General features: G+C 49.5%; 4 protein-coding genes across 7 annotated transcripts in view; 2 read left to right on the top strand and 2 right to left on the bottom strand.

Moving 5' to 3' along the window:
- The first annotated feature begins 2790 nt into the window (after positions 1-2790).
- Positions 2791-5653, top strand: LOC131213556 (ubiquitin carboxyl-terminal hydrolase MINDY-3 homolog). Its single transcript, XM_058207621.1, has 5 exons — positions 2791-3533; positions 3651-3784; positions 3871-4447; positions 4521-4818; positions 5162-5653. Exons 1-5 carry the CDS (start codon positions 3356-3358, stop codon positions 5466-5468), a joined length of 1494 nt encoding a protein of 497 aa, XP_058063604.1. The 5' UTR covers positions 2791-3355; the 3' UTR covers positions 5469-5653.
- Positions 5654-7844: 2191 nt separating this feature from the next.
- Positions 7845-10888, top strand: LOC131213955 (ankyrin repeat and LEM domain-containing protein 2 homolog). 3 transcript variants are annotated; one of them, XM_058208208.1, is made up of 3 exons: positions 7845-7923; positions 8040-8367; positions 8442-10888. In XM_058208208.1, the coding sequence occupies exons 2-3, from the start codon at positions 8103-8105 to the stop codon at positions 10847-10849; spliced, it is 2673 nt and encodes an 890-aa protein (XP_058064191.1). In that variant the 5' UTR covers positions 7845-7923; positions 8040-8102; the 3' UTR covers positions 10850-10888. The 3 variants fall into 3 exon arrangements, with proteins under 3 accessions (XP_058064191.1, XP_058064192.1, XP_058064190.1); XM_058208209.1 differs by having other exon boundaries at positions 7869-8148; positions 8227-8367; XM_058208207.1 differs by having other exon boundaries at positions 7869-8367.
- On the bottom strand, positions 10846-16258 carry LOC131213956 (nose resistant to fluoxetine protein 6). 2 transcript variants are annotated; one of them, XM_058208210.1, is made up of 9 exons: positions 15844-16258; positions 13941-14087; positions 13620-13864; positions 13063-13545; positions 12465-12988; positions 12246-12372; positions 11982-12171; positions 11717-11865; positions 10846-11610 (listed from the first exon to the last, which is right to left on the bottom strand). In XM_058208210.1, the coding sequence occupies exons 1-9, from the start codon at positions 16196-16198 to the stop codon at positions 11329-11331; spliced, it is 2502 nt and encodes an 833-aa protein (XP_058064193.1). In that variant the 5' UTR covers positions 16199-16258; the 3' UTR covers positions 10846-11328. The 2 variants fall into 2 exon arrangements, with proteins under 2 accessions (XP_058064193.1, XP_058064194.1); XM_058208211.1 differs by having other exon boundaries at positions 11543-11610; positions 11713-11865.
- Positions 16259-18368: 2110 nt separating this feature from the next.
- The window catches only part of LOC131213288 (MAP kinase-activating death domain protein), a 13223-nt gene continuing 11943 nt past the window's right edge, over positions 18369-19648 (bottom strand). The window contains exons 16-17 of the mRNA XM_058207304.1: positions 19582-19628; positions 18369-19181 (exon numbers count right to left, since the gene is read on the bottom strand). Of these exons, the coding sequence (XP_058063287.1) occupies positions 18369-19181; positions 19582-19628 (860 nt within the window). The remainder of the gene's footprint in view (positions 19182-19581; positions 19629-19648) is intronic.

Raw genomic sequence — 19648 nt, 5'->3', positions numbered from 1 at the left:
GTTTCCATTACATACAATGTTATTAACGCAGCTACTTGTATGTAATGTGGTGCATGTACGGCATTCTCCTGTCGAAAACAAATGTAAAAAGGAGTGTAAATTGAAAAGGTTTCTTTTATAAGTGAAATACATTCAATGAGTTATCGCTTTAAATGTTTGTCGTAACTGTTCGTAAGGCTGGCCTTAGGAGAAACAGTCAAAGTGTCTTATACGTTAGTAAAGATCTGCAAATTAGTGAGATTTTAGTTCGTTTGCTCTAATAACCTCACAAATATTATATGCAATGCAGTGCCTATGGTATACAATAACTTCCCTGAATCGTATAAGTATATTTCAATCATAAGTAAATACATTGAGACCGATTTCGAAAAATCTGCGAGAAACGAAAAATGCACATTCTGTTTTGTTGTTGACATACCTTTCTGACGCAATGCACTATTACTATCAACATTACAGTAATTACAACCGCATCTATCTATATATATATATAAATGGTTGTTTATCTGTCTGTCTGTCTGTCTGTCTGTACCGCTTTTTCTCCAAAACTACTGAACCGATCCGCTTGATCCGCTTTGGCGTGGATGATGGCATCGGCCGGCATCGAGCCTCGGCGCATCAGATCACACGTTTTGATGACGAACGATTTGCCGATGTCGGACACGGTGGCCGACCCTAGGGCGTCGCCGGGTTTCTGTGGCAGCGCCACGGTCGCTGGGGCGGGGCCGCGCCGCTGACTGAGCGTACGCTTTAGCATCGAAGGGTCGAGGTTCTCCTTCTGACCGAGCGACAATTTCGGCACCTTGATCTTGCCCTGGCCACCGCCGCTGTTACTGCTGCTGCTGCTACCGCCCTGCTGGGACGTGCCGTCGGGCTGTGGTTCCCGTTTGATGCTGTCCTTCCGGGTCGACAGGATGCGGGCGCGAGATTCAACGTGCGATGGCGCCGGTGCCCCGGCGTGGTCCACCGACTGGTGATGATCATGATGACGGTGACGGTGCCGTTGTTGCCGTTGTTGCTGCAGCGGATGGCGATGATTGTTCGTGCTAGAGCTGCTCAAGTTCGACTCGAGCAGCGCATCGGGGCAAGCACCGCGTTCCGCCTGGGACGACATGTAGCGCGTGCGCACGTACGGTTGCAACGGTGGGAACGTTTGCTGGCGAATCAGGTGTTTCGAGGTACCGACCGTGAGCAGGTTGGCCGTGTTGCCGACGCTGGCTGCTCCGTGCAGCCTTCTCCGTTCTCCTACGGAGCTTCGAGAGGATGGGCCCCTGCTTGCTGTGCAAATGGCGGACGGCGTGCCTTCGCCTTCCGCCATCGTTCCTACGGGAGTAGGCGCCATCGTTCCTTGGCGAGTCGGCGCCATGCTCGCCGGTGGCGATCCGTCGATGACCGCGACGTGTGGTTTCCGCGTGATCTTACCCAAGGTCGTCGGTCGACGATCGACGGTCGATGTCGGCCCGATGGCGTCACTACTTCTTTCACTCATTCTCTATTCACAAAGAAATTCACTGCATGTTCAAAGAAATCACTGAATGTTCTTCTCCAAAGAAAATCACTGTTCGCCCTTCAGGGCCACTTGAATGTTCTTTATCGAGCTCAAGCTCAAAGCTCAACCAAACACTTGAATGTCTTTTAGCAAAAAAAAAACTAATCGAACGTTTTTTAATATTGCCGTTTCCAGCGGGATCCGCGATTTTTTTAAACCCTAAGCGGACGTTCAAACAAAGTGGGCGAATAACCGGTTCCGGTTTCCTTTACCGGTGCGTTTTATTCGTCTTTTCTGTAACAATCACTTTGTTCAACGATGCGGTGCGGTGCGGTTAAAAAACGTTCGCTCTTCTTCCCGTCTGTTTTAGCACTCGTCGTTTTCACTCTCCCTCGCGCCGATCGGTCAACGATCCTACCTGGTGCCTTAGCGCCCTCTACCGGTGAGAGCGCTTATCATTTGCTTTTATCGTTTATCTGGCACCGGTGAAGGGGTACCTCTGTTTACAAACAACAATACGCTTGCTTACAAACAGAGGATTATTTAAGTTCTTATTTGCTGGTCTAGTAACAAAATGGAAAAAGAACAGAAAAATATATTCAGAAATCAATTTATTTCTCTTCTATTTCTGTTTTCTCGGACCAAAAACACGAATGTAAACACGCCTGACATTTCGTTTTTATATTTTTGCTGCCACACGAAGCGCAAACGAAATGTCGTTTTTGCGGTCCGATTTGCGCTTGGTGTGGCCCGGCAGAATCAACCGCACTTTATATAGAGTTAAAGCGACTTTGTTCTGTTATACACTGCTCGGGATGTATGGTTACATCATAAACCATATAATGAGCAATGTATATTTCTTTTGGCTCGTTATCCGGCAACTTCAATCGCCGAACGGTCCTGGCCTGCAGCTAGTATGTATGCCCACGAGTATCATGATACTTCTATATAATAACGAATAGTCAATAGCAACATATGTTTTAACCAATCAAGGAACACAATTTGTCAAACTTTGTATCATAATGTCGTAAGAACCCGTCTATACGACTACATCCGCGACTTGCGAATGTGGCTAAATGTACAACTATTTGTAAATATGTGCTTTATGTATTTATGTATATATATTATCTGAATAAAATGCGATGATACATCGCATTCCTGCTTCCCTCTATGCCAGACAGGATCCTGACGGGGGGGAGAAACAGGTTGTTTTCCCGCATCGGGAAAAAAATTAAAAAAAAAATCGTAAGAACGGTGCGTTCAACCAATCATGGTACACAGGCTCTGACGTTCAGATTTAAGGAATCCGCTCGCAGTTTTTTCGCGCGTTGTTATAAAGGCGTTTCGAAGTAACTGCATTGTGCTAAAAAAGCGTTCATACGTTACCTAGTGATGCGTGCGCTATAAAACGGGCTGTAAACAAAGGCAAGGGTCGAAAAAAAACGGGAAAAGTATTTTCGCCATAATCAGAAACAAATTGTTGCAGTGGGAAAATAAAGTAATTGCATATGATACACACACATGTTTGCCCCTTCAATACTTCTACATTCGCTGTGTAGTGCTATTGTATAGATGATCTCCGTTTCACAAAACCCTGTAGGGCTCGTATCTGTCATCGCTTGTTGGCTGTAGCAATCGTGTCGTTTTGCTACGATAACTTTTTGATATACAAATAATTCGGTCATCGTTGAAATTGCTGTTGACTCATCCCTTCCATGTGTGTGCAAGCCATATTTGGAGGACTCTTTTGCACGCTACGAATTACAGTTGTCAGCAACCGCTGCCGTCGGACATAACGTTTGCGCGATTGTATAAATCTTAAGGGCCGCTAAATCCTCAGTACGTGCCAAAGCCAAGCCTCGTTCCCTGATGGGAGACTACTCAGCTTCGCCAAGTGCTACTACAAGTGCGGCAAATGTTATAGATGACCCAGGATCGTCGAGTGTTGCCGATAGCGACCACGGCACTAGAACGATTTCGAAAGAATTGTTTTCACTTCTCTGGGGCACTACGATCAAGAACGATGTATTTCGACGGTGGTTGCAAGGTACGCTTTTTTATACTGTCGTGATGTGAATTGATACGTAATATTTCCATCCTCCACTACTAACACTGAGTGTCGATGAATAGATCGATGTTGTTAAACTGTTTTCTTTGCCTTTAGGGTTCTCCTTCAGCGACTACGAGCCGTCGGCTTTGGTGCAGCGAGACGGTGGGCCATGTTGTGTAATAGCTCCAGTGCAGGCGTACCTTCTAAAGATATTGTTGATGGAAACTCCAGGACATAGTTTCAATGATGTACTGCGCCGTTTTACGCAAGCTTACCATAGATAATCGGATTTTCGGGTAACACAATTCAATTTTCGTGTTTGTTTCCGTTGCAGCTTACTGCCGATAAGTGTAAAACCTTGCTGATTCAGGCCGTTTGCCAGATTCTTATGAAGTGCAAATCTGACCTTTACCGCATCGTGAGCCTGCACACTGAGAGTACCGTAGAAATATCTGCTTCTGAGGATGGTGGAACTGACGTTCCGGACGCATTGGGTGGGCCGGCCTTAAAGAACGCACAGGAATACGTACGATCAGGAGGTTCTGGTGATGCACGGGCGTTGCACGGTGGAACTTCCAGTTTGCTCGCAGCCGGTATACACCTTGGTACTTGGACACCCGATGCTTTCCACAAATGTATCGCGTACCGCGAATTTAAGAATATCGATGATGTCGAAAAATTTTATACGCAAAATTTCCACATTCTGGCGAACGAGTGCGGGGTACTGTTGTTGCTGTACACGATTCTGCACACGAAGGGACTCGAGAGTATACTTTCTGAAATGTCCGACCCTTCTGAGCCGCTCATACACGATACATATGGTTGCGGTAGTCAGGCCCTGATAAACCTGATGCTTACCGGGCGAGCCGTACCGCATGTCTGGGACAACGAGCAGGACGTGGGGGGAATGAGTACGTTCAGCTATTGCTGTTAATATTTTGTCTGCGCACATAACATTATTCCTTTTTCTTGTATACTTTCCAGAGCTAAAAGGAATCAACCAGCAATCGGAGATTGGTTTCATCACCGTGATGGAACAGCTGCAATACTGTACCGTTGGTTTCTTTTACAAAAATCCGAAGAATCCAGTATGGGTGATGGGTTCCGATACACACTTAACCGTAATGTTTAGCAACGAAAAGCGACTTGTGTCACCCGAAACACCCGCCGAAGTTGCTCGCCGAGTATTTCGACAATTCGATGCGGATGGAAGCAACTTTATTCCCAGTCCGATGTTGCAGGATCTGATGTGTGCTCTAGACTTAGTCAGCGAACCCGAATAGTAAGTACAGATAACTCTCGTTATAAAAACTATTAATTTTATCTTAGTAAGTAAACTTCCCGCTAAAGCCACTCAGCGGTTGTTGTCCAATAAGAAGATGGAAAAGAAGAAGTAAATTTCAGTCTTATACTCCTAGTGACACAATAAGCTTGGTCACAATAAACGCCTGTCGAAAGCGCTACCAATATAATTTAAAAACGATCACACGTCCAAATGGCTTACATTTTTTGGCAGTACAAGAAGTGGTATATCATGAGATGTTGTATCATGTAAAGGCGAACACTTAACACATTCTACACTTAATTTGGTATAATCGTTTTCATTGTTCTTTTCTTGTTTTTAGCGTTGAACTCATGCGAAGCCGCCTTGACCCGGAAAATCTAGGTATTATTTTGCTGAATGCGTTTCTTAACGAGTTTTTTCCAAGCGAAAAGAAATCAATACCGGATTCATTCGACCTGTTGCATTACAACGGCATTCCGAACTCGAACTTCAACAATCGCGTGCTGTACAACAAAGGCCAGGCGGTCCTTCTAGAGAGTGACGTCCGTATGTACAATCCCTCTGATCCGATGCTAACCTGCCTGCAGACGAAATGGCCCAGTATTGAAGTCAATTGGGTAGGCAATCGCACACCGTCATTAAATTGAATCTACATTCGTTTGCACGGGCTGTAAAAATACTAAGTCGTTCGGTCCTTTGCTGTGTTAACGTTTTACTATGTTAACTTAGTTTTGTTTTCTTATTTTTTATGTGTTGCGATAATATGTGCTTCGAGAAGTGCTCCATGATAATGGAATAAATAAACAAAAGTGTACAGTTGATGCGAATCAAATGAGAAGTTACAGTTGTCTGTCTGTCATTTGGTATGACTTCTTAAATATCGTTAAATTAATGAAAACCAGAACAATGACAATAATAAGTTAGGTATATATTCGTTTTATGAGGAAAAAGTAGTACTTACGCACATTTAGGCTAGATTACGAATGAAATAAGTTTTATTTTAATTTTTTTAAATTTAAAGTAATTTATAATTTATCGTTCGTTGTTTCTCTATTAAAATACATCTGAATATCGTTTTCATTTTTTCCAATTTGGCAGAAATGAAACCGTTATTGACCCTTCTGGTATGGTATTGCGAAAATGCAAACGATAGACAAAACCAAACCTGTGGTGCCAGTGTACGTAAGTCAGCAAGTATCTGTATTTCTGATGTTTTATGTCTTCAGTTTTACATATATTATAGTTTATTTTCAATTTGAGAATTATGCATAGGTAAAACAGAATTATTGCCTGCTATACTAGTCAGCCCTACCAGTATTAATCTCCGGGAGCTTCGAAGTTGCGAAGAATTTATTCAAAATGTTAAGTTTTGGTTTTGGAAAATTTTTTGCCCCCATAATTTTACAACTATGTTGACAGACATTGGAAAGGTGAAACTGCTCTATTACTTCCAGCACTATATGTATATGTTGGTACAATACAGAGCAGTTGTGCAGCAATTTTGCAGCACTTCATCGACTTCAAGGCTTCAAGGCATATGATAGCATAGTACTAGTTTCGAAATATTGGCCAAATTTACTAGAATTGTTAGAAAAATCATGAACAACATCACAAGCCGGGTGAAGCTGGATGGAAAGCTCTCTAATCCTTTTGCTACCCCCAAGAGACTGCGCCAAGGGGACGGTCTAGGGTGCCTCCCCTTTAACATCGTATTGGAGCGAGCCATCCGGGACTCGGGAGTGGACACCTTAGGGACAATCTACTTCAAGTCCAGCCAGATCCTGGCATATGCTGATGACATAGACATTATAGGCCGTAGCCTCTCCGATGTAGGTCAGGCTGACATAGGAAACGAGCAAACTGCGGATAATCGCGGTTGCAGATAAACGAAAACAAGACCAAATTCATCCAAGACGAAACCCCGCCCGTAAAAACAAGCCGTTTTAGAAAGCATCAGAGACTGGCATTGTCCCTGGTGCAGGATAAAGTCCGCTCAGCGGTTGTTCCCGTAGAAGAAGAATAGGAAGCTCTTTTAAAGCTTTAAAAATGGTTTATAGAAGCTAAATGATCATTCCAAACCGAAATCACCCTAGCCCGACAGCGATGCAAAATCAGGTTGTAGCAACCCCGAAACACAATTGAAATTTTTTTGGTTTTGTTTAAGCATCAACATTTTGTTTTTTCAGCAAACTTGACTATAATCAAATTGTACAATTTTGAAAAAGTTACGCTGCAGCTCCAGCACTGGAAATCGCGACCGAGCAGTTTGACAAAAGTCAGACACAACTGAATCTGAAAAATAACAACTACTGCCCTTTCGCTCTTTTCTTTCTCTTTCTAGTTCTTAAGGAGAGGCCACACGAAGCGTAACGTAATCATTTGGGCATTTCAGATAAATGCCAAACTGTTTGCGCCTTTGTCAAATGACGTGTATGTGTTGGCCGAGCGCAAATCCGACCGCAAAACACGTTAGCAAACGCTATGTTTACAAACAGAAGATAATTTTAGTTCTTATTTGCTGGTATAGTAACAAAATCGAACGGAAAAAGATATTCACGAATCAATTTATTTCTCTTCCGTATCTATTTTCTCGGACCAAAAGCACGAACGTAAACACGTTTCACATTTGGTTTTTATATTTTTGCTGCCACACGAAGCGTTACAAATTGGCATTACAAATTAATTTTACGCTAGTTTTTACGCTTCGTGTGGCCTCCCAGATACAACTTGTTTACAAACAGAGGACAATGTATGTTCTTATTTACTGGTTTAGTAACAAAATCCTAAAAAACAGAAACAAATATTCAGAAATCAATTTATTTCTCTTCGCGTTTTCATATTTCATGTTTCTTAAACACGTTTGACATTTTGTTTTTATATTTTTGCTGCCACACGAAGTGCAAACGAAATGACGTTTCTACGGTCCGATTTGCGCTTGGTGTGGACAGGAAGTGACCGCAGTGACAGGAAAAAATTTCTACCGATGAGCTTTGCATGTTCTCTAGCACGAAACGCTAGCGTCAGTCGTCAGTCGCAGCAACCATTGAAACGCGCACATACCGCAATTGACCGCCGAAAGCAAACGTTCAGCCATTCTGCATTGTACGTTAAGTGCGAATGTCGCGTTGTTTTTGCAACCGCCGTTGTGATTGAAAACCAAGTAAATGTAGTTTATTGGTGCCACAAACTAATTAACATCGCAATATTTGGGTTATTAGCAGTTACAATCGAAAGGACGCAACGATCTAGGAGCACGCCAGCGTCATTGCGTTAGAACTAAGATGAAGTACTACGCCGTTTACATACCCGACCTACACCCTGATTGTCGTACGTTGTCGACTGGCAAGAGACGAGCAATGGTAAGAAATATCATGTTAAACCTTTTTTCCCGATTATGTTTTTCAGCGGTTAAGAGCTGCTACACCGATCCAACTGAAGCGCTGGCGGTTCTGAAGCAGCACAAGAATGCACGGTTCAAAGGGTTCGCGTCATATGAAGAGGCGATGAATTTTTATTTGAGCGGACCTTCGGACGAAGCTATCAAATGTAAGACACCTAACGATTCACTACGATTGTATCAATTGGCTACGGTTAATATGTGTATGCTTCGTTTACTTCAGCCACTACGCCTACCGTTCCACTGAAACAGAAATTTGTAAAGCCACAGTTCATCGCCCCCGTCAGTCAGAAATTGGTTGCGTTCCGAAAGCTTATCGAAGCAAACAACGTGAGCGAGGTGCAGGCAACGATCCAGGCGAATCCGCGATATTTAATCAGTTCGGGTGATACACCGACAATTCTCAAGGAAGGGCCTCGCTACAATGCGCTTCATATCGCTGCCATTGAAGGGCGCGAAGAGATATGCCGCTTAGTGTTGCAGACAGTTAGCAGCACCGCGTACATTGAACTGCTACACGGTCAGCGGTCTCCCGCGACCAATGAGGTGTGTGCCATACTGCTGGACATGTACTTGAACATGCCGGACAAAAGCCGCAACGAGACGCCCTTACACTTTGCCGCAAAGCACGGGTCGGTCGGAGTGGTGAAAGAGCTGATGGCCTATCTTCAATGCAAGGTAAGCCACAACGCGGACGGAATGCTACCTCGTGATATTATCTGCAGCCGTGCAAAGGCAGCCAATGATACACCCGAGATTCGTCAAGCCATCCACGAGCTGTTAGAGGAACGGTTCTTTGTTCCAGTGCTGCGTACTCTGGACGAGTCAGTGCCAGCAATCGTCGGCGAACCATTCACCACTGCCAATCCACCGAAACTCGAGACTGATGACGTGATAAGTTCACGGCGAGAGATCAAAGCATACGCCGGTCCAATGGATCGCGATAGGGCTTTATCGTTTTTCAAACGCTGGCGAACACCTCCCAGGCTGATACCGCAGAGTCCGTGTGTGCGAAGTATGGAGAGTCCCAAACCGACCGGTTTCCACCGGAAGATCAACAGCTCAACACCCCGAAAAATACAGCAGCGCCGGTTGTTTGGGAATTCATCGCTGGACCCTGGTGGACAAGAAGGAGACGTTGATTTGCTGACTACAAAGCTGGAAAAGCTAACTATAGAGGATTTGGACAATAACGGTAATCACTGGATTCAATGCGATCGTGAGTTGTCCGACGTTTCAGAGGCGAGTGATGAAAGTAGTTACTTCAACGTGAGCTTCATGTGCGACGAAAACCAAGAGCTGTATGCATTAGCAAATGTAGCCGAGTCGCCATCGTGCCGGGAGCGTAGCATTCGGCTGCATGACATCGCGAAGGGGTTGGAGACGATTGGCCGTACGCTCGCGTTGCAACGTAACGTTGGATGGCGAGAGCACTGGGGATTTCTTGGCGAGTTTTGCAATCTGGCCAGTGCCGATGGTTTACAAAAGCTTGATGCGTATCTAGCCGAACGTTCCTCAGCCGAACAGGGAAAGCAGTCCGAAAAACTCTCGAAGGAAGTAAACGTAACTACCAACACGAAGGGAACAGCGAACTTAGAAGAAGACAAAACGACGATCACGAAGGACGAGCGGAGTAAGGTTTCCAACTCGTACCTTTGTCTGTTGAAATCGTTGCAAGTGTTTGCGATAAGATTTTCGAAATATTTCACCGAACCATGGGGCAATGGCAGCAAACCTGACTGGCAGTACGAGGAGGCTATTGTTAAGGTCATCACAAAACTAGATACTATGGTAGACAACTATCGTCAAGATAGTGTGTTTCATGGAATTAACTTCTCAAAGGTTCACTCACTTTTTGCCTACATGACCACGACATATATTTTGCAGGCATCCGACTCTGCATTGGGCAAGGTGAAGGAAATGGTATCTCATTTTGTCACATGTGCACAAACTGGTCACGACTACGGTAGTGACAGCTTGGTGTGCATATTTAATGGTTTGACATTTTACACGGAAAACGCTAAGCTCGTGCAGCCGATTGATTTACACAACCAAACCGAGCAGGATTGCCGTACCATGTGGGAAAGAAGCAACGTAATACGTCAATGCAACTGCCGTACGAGTAACAATAATCATGCAGGCAAACGTACACAGGAAAGGCTGAGCAAGCGGCGTGAGCAGCGAACGAATCTGGCAGAAAGTGCCAGAATGCACCAAATGACAGCCAACTTCGACACATATCGTAACGCGGTCCACAGTACACCGAAATGTGGGATGAAGGTGGGTGAGGAATACTTCAGCTGCAGCGATACGGATGGAAATAGTGACGACAGTGACAATGATATTTATGCAACGCCACCATCTAGCCCTAGTCTTCCACTGCCGAAAGAATTCACCAGCGACAGGAAGCAGATAAGCGACTCGCGGATGTATCAGAACGACAGCGAGACAACGGTAGCGCAAACTTGTTTTTTTACCGGCACAACACCAGGCAAGGATGACTACAATGTTTGGAATGTTCTGCAACACGAAGATATAGACGAACAACGTTACCCTCACGTTTTCAAGTGGAAGAAAGCCATGGTTGGCTACATGGGTCGAAAGGGAAAATATGTTCAACGTTTGTTCTAGCTTCTGTATATAATAAATTATTTGTTTGTGTTTTTTCCGTACAAAAAGCGTAGTGTACGTGTTCGTGGCAATTTGCACAACATTCTTCCTTTGGGTATCCTCTTTCCTCAAATCGTGGCTCACTCGTGTTTGTCTTGAAACGAAATAAAAACCCGCCTTTCCGCCTTCACTACAATTTGGAAAAGTACAATAGTGGGCTGTTGGAAAAAAATTGATTTCTTTTTCCCCAACCCGATGATATGTATATTTCGATGCCGCGGCTGGACGAGATACTGGATGATTCACGAACAAGACAACACGCCGGTCGGTAGTATCTGTTTCATTATTTATCATAATTGCGCCAAGAATGTTAGCGTATAGAACGGCCCGCCACACGCTCCACCAATCAGTCCAGTATTTTTCATTTCCATTCGTGAAGTGGTATCAGTAAACTATCGACAAAAAGCCCCCTTGATGCCTTCGTTGTAGGATAAATCGTTTCAGTGCTTGTTTGTAGCGCCTTCTTCTAGGATCGGGGTTGACTGGTCATTTTCGTTCTCATCCATGCTGTCTACTAGGCCGGTGGCCTTTCCTACGTGAACCGGTGGTGCCGATTGCGCTTGTTCGGTTGCGCTGCTAGCCGCCGGACCCGCGGTCGCGGATTTCTTCCACCGTGGTTTGGTTCGGAAGAGAATTTTTTTGATGTTGATAAATGGAGTTTCGAACAGTACCGTTAGTAGGAACGAGGCTAGAAACACTACGGCGTACTCATTGGTGTTAAACTGTGGGTGAGAAAAAAGAACAGGGGCGGGTGGTACACACATCCTACCTAGTGGTTCGTTCGAATGAGAACGAACGAACACGTTTTGCGGTCGGTACCGTACTCACGATCACGGCGGGCCAAAACTCGAAAAACTGCGGTACCCTGGTGCGGCCAACGTTGTAGAAAAAAATGGGAAACTGCGTGAGGTAGATGGCGTACGAGAGCCGGGTGGTGACACGGAAACCGCGCCACGACAGAAACTCGATCAGCTTGTCTGCCGGGTCCGGGCCGGCAAAGGAAACGGAACGGAAACAAGAAGAAGATTGGGTTCTAGATTAGCGCGCCCACCGAATACGCGGTGTGTGATTACACTGTAGTAGGGCAACGTACTGCTGTAGCCCAGATTGGCACTGAACACGATCCACGCGAAGAACAAGCACCAGGCGATCGGTGAGAACGCAGCGTAGCTGGCCGCGTGCAGCGGGTTGTAGACGTAGTGCAGCGAGCCCATGGGGGCGGGACCGAAGAACGCTAGCGCGATCGAGACGCTACTGACGTACCAGCCCGTTCGGAGTTGTTGCTGGAATGCAATGCGAGCACACCAAGCAATGAGAGCACAAAACGGTGGTGCTTGGCGCCCGGCGACATACGTACCGTGCTCAGCTTCATCGTTTTGTACCTGGAGCAGGCGTACCCTAGGATGACCCCCATGATGTACACGGTGACGCGATAGTACGGCAGGGTGTACATGTGGTCGGCCGTGTCGAACAGCTGCTTCACCCTGGAAAAGGCGGAAAGGAAAAAAAAACAGGCCGCAGTTTCAGTTAGCGCCAACCACCACCAGATGGGGCGTGGGGATTGCTGTGGACGTACGAGGTGCCGAAGTAGACGTAGTTGGCCAGCCGCAAGCGGTACGTGGTGTAGAACCGATGGACCGTGGTGATGACGGCGATCGCCACCAGGCCGGCGATACCGCGCCGGGGCCAGCGCCAGATCAGGTAGATGAAGAGCGGGGCCACGCAGAACAGCTCCGTGTCGATGCCGACGTGGTGCGTGTGCGTCAGGCACATGTTCTGGAAGCCGAAGTAGTTGTGGATGAACAGCAGGTTGCGCCACCAGTACCGCTTGCAGATGTCCCCGTGGTTGGTGACCACCAGGTTCCAGAGTGGGCCATCGCTGAGGAACGGCAGCACGAACGTGCAGAACAGGATGAGCGCACCGAGCGGGGGCACTATGCGCAGCAGGCGCCCAGCGTACTCCTGGTGCAGCCGGATCCGGTGCCCTTTCGCCAGGCGCTCCACGAAGGAGAACGTGGTCAGGAAGCCGCTGAACATGATGAACGGATCGGTAAAGATGGCCGCCGCCCGCCCGATCACCGTCCACGGTTGGCCGAGGATCTACGGGGCGGTGCGAAGAACGGTGTTGGCTGAGAGCAGAACATTGGTACACACGCAGCGCCCAGCCCACTTGCCTCGCTCATCTCCGTCCGATTGACGTACGGGTTGAAGAAGAGGGCCATCGATTTGTGCGCAATCAGCAGCAGCATCGCGTTCAGGAAGCGGATCCCGTGCACACACGCAATATCGTTGCGCTCCTCCTTCAGGCAGACAACCGCACGGACATTTCGAATCAACGAAAAGGCCGTCAGCAGCTCGGCACGCTCGGCCCCATCCGCTTGCTTGTAGTCGTACACGGTGGCGACCAGCACCAGCAGCCCGTACAGCGCCAGGCCACCCCAGACGAGCAGGGTCCGGTCGGTGAAGTACTCCCGCCAGATGTGGTGCTTCGTTTGGCAGAGGGCCGGACTTACCTTCACCTCCGTCCCGATGCCGGTGTCGTTGATGTAGGCCTGCAGGAACTCGCCCAGGGACAGCTGGACGTCAGCCGCCGTGCAACCGGCCGGCACGCACAGGGCCCAGTGCACGGTCGAGAACCGGGGAACCCGATGGCCAGGCTTGAAAGTATGCGAGCGAACATGCCGGTAACATCTGCTCCCTGTCCACTACTACTACTACTACTACTACTTACATCATGCAGGCTGCTCCTCAGCATACCGTGCGCTTGGGCGAGGTCGAACAGGTACTTCAGCACCACGGTGTTCGGCTTAACCGTCGGCTGCACTTCCGCCATACAGTAGCGTCCCTGCACCACGGGCTGTGCACCGTTGCTGGCGGCCGGTTCCTGCAGTATCCCGAGGCACTGGTCGAAGTCACCGTACTGGTTGATGTTGCCGTTCAAAATGCCGTTGCCGATTTTGGCGCTAGCGTCGTGCACTGTGGCGAAGAAAAACCGAGTGTGTGACAGTCGGGTCGGTGCGACGTAGCGTAGCGTAGCGACGGTGTGCCTTACTTCTGAGCGCCCAAATGTCCGACGACTCGTACGATCGCAGAAACAGGGCCGACTGGCGTCGACACTCCGCCGAAACCCGGGCACTGTACGCCGGGTTGAACGGTACGTTGATGCTGAACACTTTCGAGTTCAGTGATGCAATGTATCCTGGACGGGATGGAACGTGAACGTGAAAATTTGCCACCTTTCCAGAGCGTTCAAACCGTTTGGGTCCCCCGACTGGGGCAAGTGGATATCGAGGAAGTGCGAAAAGGGACAGAAGATGGCAGTCAGAAGTTTTTCCATTGATGCGTGCCTCATACCACAGAGGAATCCTTTGGACTTTGGACCTGCAGTTGGTGGCTGTGGTGATCTACTAGTGTCGGGCCCGGCGACCACAGCGCACAGTGATCGCTTCGATTTGGTCCACTGTGACGGCGATCCACCACAAAGGGGCGCGGACATGAACGTGGCGGATGCGCCATGATGTGAATTTTAATATCGTCTCATTGTCTCTCGTGTGTTCGTTCGCGCCGCTTCCGACGGGGCGTGTATGTGGTTGGAAAATAAAACAGCCCAGCGACACTGTACTCGGGTCGGGCAACGGGTCCTTACGTAACACTAGGCCAACAACGCTGTGGCGTTATATGGCGGTACAGCGAGGTATTTAATTTTTAATATGCGTTATCGTTTGTAATATGCGCAGCCATCCAGACGAGGCAGACGATTCGATGTCACTACAACTAAACACTAAACACACCTATCTAGGCGAAACCTGCTTCCTGGCGAAACCTGGCTGTCCCACAACCCATTACGCCGAGCGTTTTATTGGAACGTTATCTACGATACCGCGCACACGAGATCGTGAGCGTGAGCGGCACTAGGGGTTAGATATGGCCGACGGCCGTTCGCTAATAGAGGTCTACGAAATTTAGTACGCGTACTTGATCTTTAGCTACAGCGGCGGCGGCGACGGCGGCGACGGTGGCCTCGGTCGCCACTCGGGCCTAGGGGGGCCGCTTAGCTCACGCACGCTCTGGCGCTCTCGTAGCGTGGGAAGCTACCTTGAGGCACCTAGATACCCCCCCGCGGTGGAACCGTTGCGCCTAGCATTGCTGATTCTGGCCACACGAGAGCGCGAGAGGAAGAACGTTGCTAAGGTCACACCGTGCCCGTCGACTGGAGAAGACGGTCTAGGTGACTGTGACAGCCGGCTCTGGGGGCGCCCCGTGGGAAGCGATGCCTCTCCATATACCTCTCAAGCTGATCGATCCGTCTAGGTGCCTGCTACGCGGAGGCACCAGAAAGAAGCAAGGTGAAAGCAGACCCCAAACAAACGTTAGAGAGAGAGAGAGAGAGAGAGAGACGCTATATGTCCAGAGACCATAGAGAGACTATAGGAGGCCCGTGTAAGAACACTAGCTATGCGCGCGGGTCGACCTTCCGGTGGCTTCGGCTTAATTTTAGTTTGTTGTGGTTGTTTTTTCTTTTCAATGCCACCCGCGACCAAGGACCTATACGCCAACCTCGGGGGTGCAAAAACAGAGGATACAGAGGGCGTGGGGAAAACCACAACAGCCCGTTGGACCTTGGTGTGTTGGACACCGAAGGAATGTTTCCGCTTTTTGTGCAAACAATAAATACGCCCCGCGGTGTCATCATTCCGGAAGATGGCCCCGGCTGGCCGCTGGCTGGCCGTGAACACGATCACGGATTTTTTTTTTGGTACGGACACAAACTAGGCCTAGGCCATCGTCGCTGGTCGTCGTTGGTTGTAGAGCCTGCAACACCCCCCCTGTTCGCTGGCGATCTCAGAAACAAAAACAAACTCGAAACGACGTTTCCAACTGTCACGTCGGTTGATTGGTTGCAGAACTGCCAGCTATCGTGGATTGATCGTAGATCCTTCTCCCGGTAACCTTACCTGCCTCTTCCGGATCGCTGCGGATGGGGTCTAGCTCTCGCTCGGCCTGTGGTATCTCGTGGAGCAGAGAGCGGTAGCCCAGATTGCCCAGTCTGGCGGGCCCCGGTTCACCGCCCGTGTCGTTCAGCGTCCCCAGCAGAGCGGTGCCCCAGTCGAGCAGGTCCTTCGGGTGGTCCGGTCGGACCTGGGAGCTGGTCGGGTAGATCGCGTCCAGCACGGTAGCTAGCCGCTCCCGGTCACAGAGGCCCACCGCCAGCTGGCAGGCCTCGGCCCGCCACGCCACGACCGAGACCATCAGCGCAGCCACCGCCAGCAACCGGACGGCCGGGGATTGGATCGGCACCGTTCGGGCCATCTGCTCATGTCAGGCGGAGCGGGTTCACCTTCAACTCCCGGTTCTCACAGGGACGCCCAATTCACAGGACACCGATTGACACCGTTCACCACTGTAGGGTACTGTTCGGTTCCGACCTAACTCTCCTCTTCAAACCCTTTTTTGCCGGTGTCGGTGGTGAGAGCGGGCGAAAGCAATAGCCTACTCGAGTCCGTGTCGGCCCTTAGAAACACTAGCTACCTAGTGCAGCTAGTACAACATGTCGTGCTGCCCTCACTAGTTTAGCAGGTTGCGCGAACGTTACCGACCGAAGGTTAGTTTGGCACTGACGCTTCGCATATGGCGCTCATGTGACTACATAGGCCGTGGTGCTTTTTGCACTGCACATTGCGCTGGCCGAAGCACTTGCGCTGCCGAGCCGGGCCGGGCCGGGCCGAGCCGGGCCGGGCCGGGCCTAGCCGGGCGACACTCATGTTGATTTCACCACCACCACCACCAGCAGCAGCACCAGTGCCCGCCAGTTTATAGCCACCACAGACAGTGATGCGGTGTGATATAATAACAATTGCGTATTACTACATTCTTGCTCCAGCAGCAGAGGATGCCGGGGGAACCATTTCGGCTCCAGCTCCTGAGTGAGCTACAGGATCCTTGACGTACGGCTGCCCTGCGATTACGCTAATCGCGGTCCATCAAGGGAGTCGCAGAAGGGAAACCCAAAGCAACCGGCTAGCTAGCCGATCGGGAATGATAAATCCTGGTTTGCTTTGCCTGTTGACCCGGGGGGTGTGATATCACTCCGTTTGGAAATATTTTGGCTGGCCAAATTTGAACAACTCATTTGACCGTTTGGTTCTGCTGCGCGCTGTACTGCCTAAGGTTTGCCGAAGGCCTTTTTTTTTGTCTTTCGTTAGTTTCTGTCTACATTTTTCGCCATTCGACGGTATCGGCTCAACTAGGGCCGATGGGCCCTCACCCCCCCGTGGCTGGACGCGAGTAGATTGAAAAAAACGATCACGTAGCACACGGGACGGGGACGCATAAAATGCGCGCAAGTCGCGAGCGTGCAGGGTTGGAAGTCCGCGCGCGATCGAATTGGATTAGAAACGCGCTTTAAAAAACGTGATTCTGATATGCTCACCGACAAGAAGGAGGGAGAGAGAGAGAGAGAGAGAGAGAAATAGGGGGGAATGCTTAGAACACGGAATCGAACTCACTGAAGATGTGCACGAACATTTGGCTGATGAGCGCCAGCACATGAGCTGAAAAGTCCCGGGCCCGAAGAAAGGAAACGATTTTTTTGTTTGTTTGTTCAAAACTGGCTTTCGGCATCCTTCCAGTGCCGTTCTAACATTTCCATAGTTTTGTATTCCCTTTTGTAGAACGATTTCTCGCTGGGAGCCAAATCTGACGAAAGCGGTACGGACGAGGGAGCAATTGGAAGATCGATTTCGGTAGTTTAGATTTCTCCACCCGAGATGACAATCACGTAATATTAATGTAAGTAAGTGTAATATTAATATCGGGTGGTCTGGCACTCCGGCACCTCTCGCGTCCCAGCCGTAACACCTGCCCACGATTAATTAGTATTTGCATTCAGCAACACTGATGTCACCGGACACAACAACGCTCGCTCAGGGGTGCTCAGTCCGATCGTGGTGCGACGGAAGGACCCCCCCCCCCAGCCGTTTGGACCCTGCCGTGTCAACAAATTAGTTCAAAAAGTCCAGGGACACAAGACACAGAGAAGAACACCCAATCGACACGAATTGTTGTTCACAGGGTGTTTATTCTCGGACCGGACCAGGATAAGTTGGAGTGTCCGTTCCTTTTTTTCTGGCATTTATTTCTGTATGTATTAACAATTTGCGCTCCGGAAGTTTTCATTCACTTACTAACGATGATGTGGCGATGATGTCATGATGCCATGATGGGATGGGTTGGTTCTCTGGTTCAATAGTCAACATTACATTTCGGTGTTTTTACTGTTCATTACTACGCATGTCATTGGTAAACTCAACTGAACGATGTAGCTAATACATCTATATATATATATGCTGTATATATATACCCTATGAAGGAGCCGGCTAAACGACACAAATGCTAGTAAGCGGTAGTACGGTACTTCTAGTGGAAGCTTTCCTAACAGAGCGCGCGGCTCCAGCTCAACAAAACCCCCAGTAGAGGGCGCCTACTGCCGGCTACCGGTACCGGTGGGCTCGTGATCAGACGATCGTCTCGACTGTTCGAATCGCAGTGGAGACGTTCTGACGCCGGCGCGACTGCTGCTGCTGTGATGCGACATCGCCGACGATGGCTCGATCGCAGAGTACTGTCGGTGTAGCTGCTGCTGCTGTTGCTGCTGTAAAGCCGAGCTAGTGGCCACCGAGTCCGAGCGTTGCGCTAGGTTGGAACGGGGTGGAATGGCCGGCGGAGGACCCCGGTTTCCGCCCGCCGGCAGGATAGGGGCTTTCGTGACTGGTGGGCTGCTGCTGGAGGCCGGCACCGCCGGCGGGGGAGCACCGGCCGGTCCACTGCCGGGCACCGCCGGGGGCCGTGCCGGCACCGTCGGCGGTGGTCTGCCTTTGGCCGGTTGGTCGGCCGGCTTCGGTGACGCCACGGCCGCCGACTCCTGCGAACAGCTTCGTTGTGCTGGTGGTGGTTGTTGTTGCGGTGGTACCATCGGTTGCTGCTGCTCCAACTGCGGTGCCTGTTTGGCGGCACCGACTGGCCGACCGACGGCGATTTGCTGCTTGGCCGGCTTGGCTTGCGGTGGCAGATGCGTCTGCGGGACTTTCACCGACTGCTGGATGAGCGAGGGTGGCGGTGGCTTGGGCGCACCCCCGGTGTGGGTTGCCCTCGGTTCCTGGGCGCCACTGGGCGCACCAGCTCCGGGCCGGGCGAACGGGGTGCCTTGATGGGGGCCCGGTCGATGAATGGCCTGCTCCTGGCCAGCGGCAATGTACGAGAATACGCACAGCACCGCGTAGCAGATTTGATCGGCCTGCCGGAGATAGGAACGAGGAAGTGAAGTGAGCGATGAGCGATGGTGATGGGATCCCGGCAGACAGCGTTGATGCAAGATGCTGCAGCTAACGACACGCCCTAGTCGGGTTTGGGCTGGTAATACTTGAAATACCGGTACCGACTATAGGAAACCTACAAAGGCTAAACATAAATTTGCGGGCTGCCGGTTATGCAAAGCAACCACACGCCAACGACGGCTGACCCATAACCAACCGCTTCGTCTGCCAGTCCGAAATATCTCTCCAGCTATCTGCGCTTCCCAAACCAATCGTGTAGGTCCGGTCCCATCAAGTGTCCATCAGATTTTGATCAACCGATTACTTGACTTTCCAAACGTCAATCTTCATTCTGCCTCATTTCTTCTTCAGCTCACTTACCATTGCGGATTTATACTTTCGTTGGATGATCTGTTTTGTTTTGGGATCTGTGTTGGCAATAGACAGA

This window comes from Anopheles bellator, chromosome X (assembly GCF_943735745.2).
Source record: "Anopheles bellator chromosome X, idAnoBellAS_SP24_06.2, whole genome shotgun sequence".
Taxonomy (NCBI): domain Eukaryota; kingdom Metazoa; phylum Arthropoda; class Insecta; order Diptera; family Culicidae; genus Anopheles; species Anopheles bellator.
Note: the sequence above shows the minus strand (reverse complement) of the source record. Positions and strands in the feature narration are given on the sequence as shown.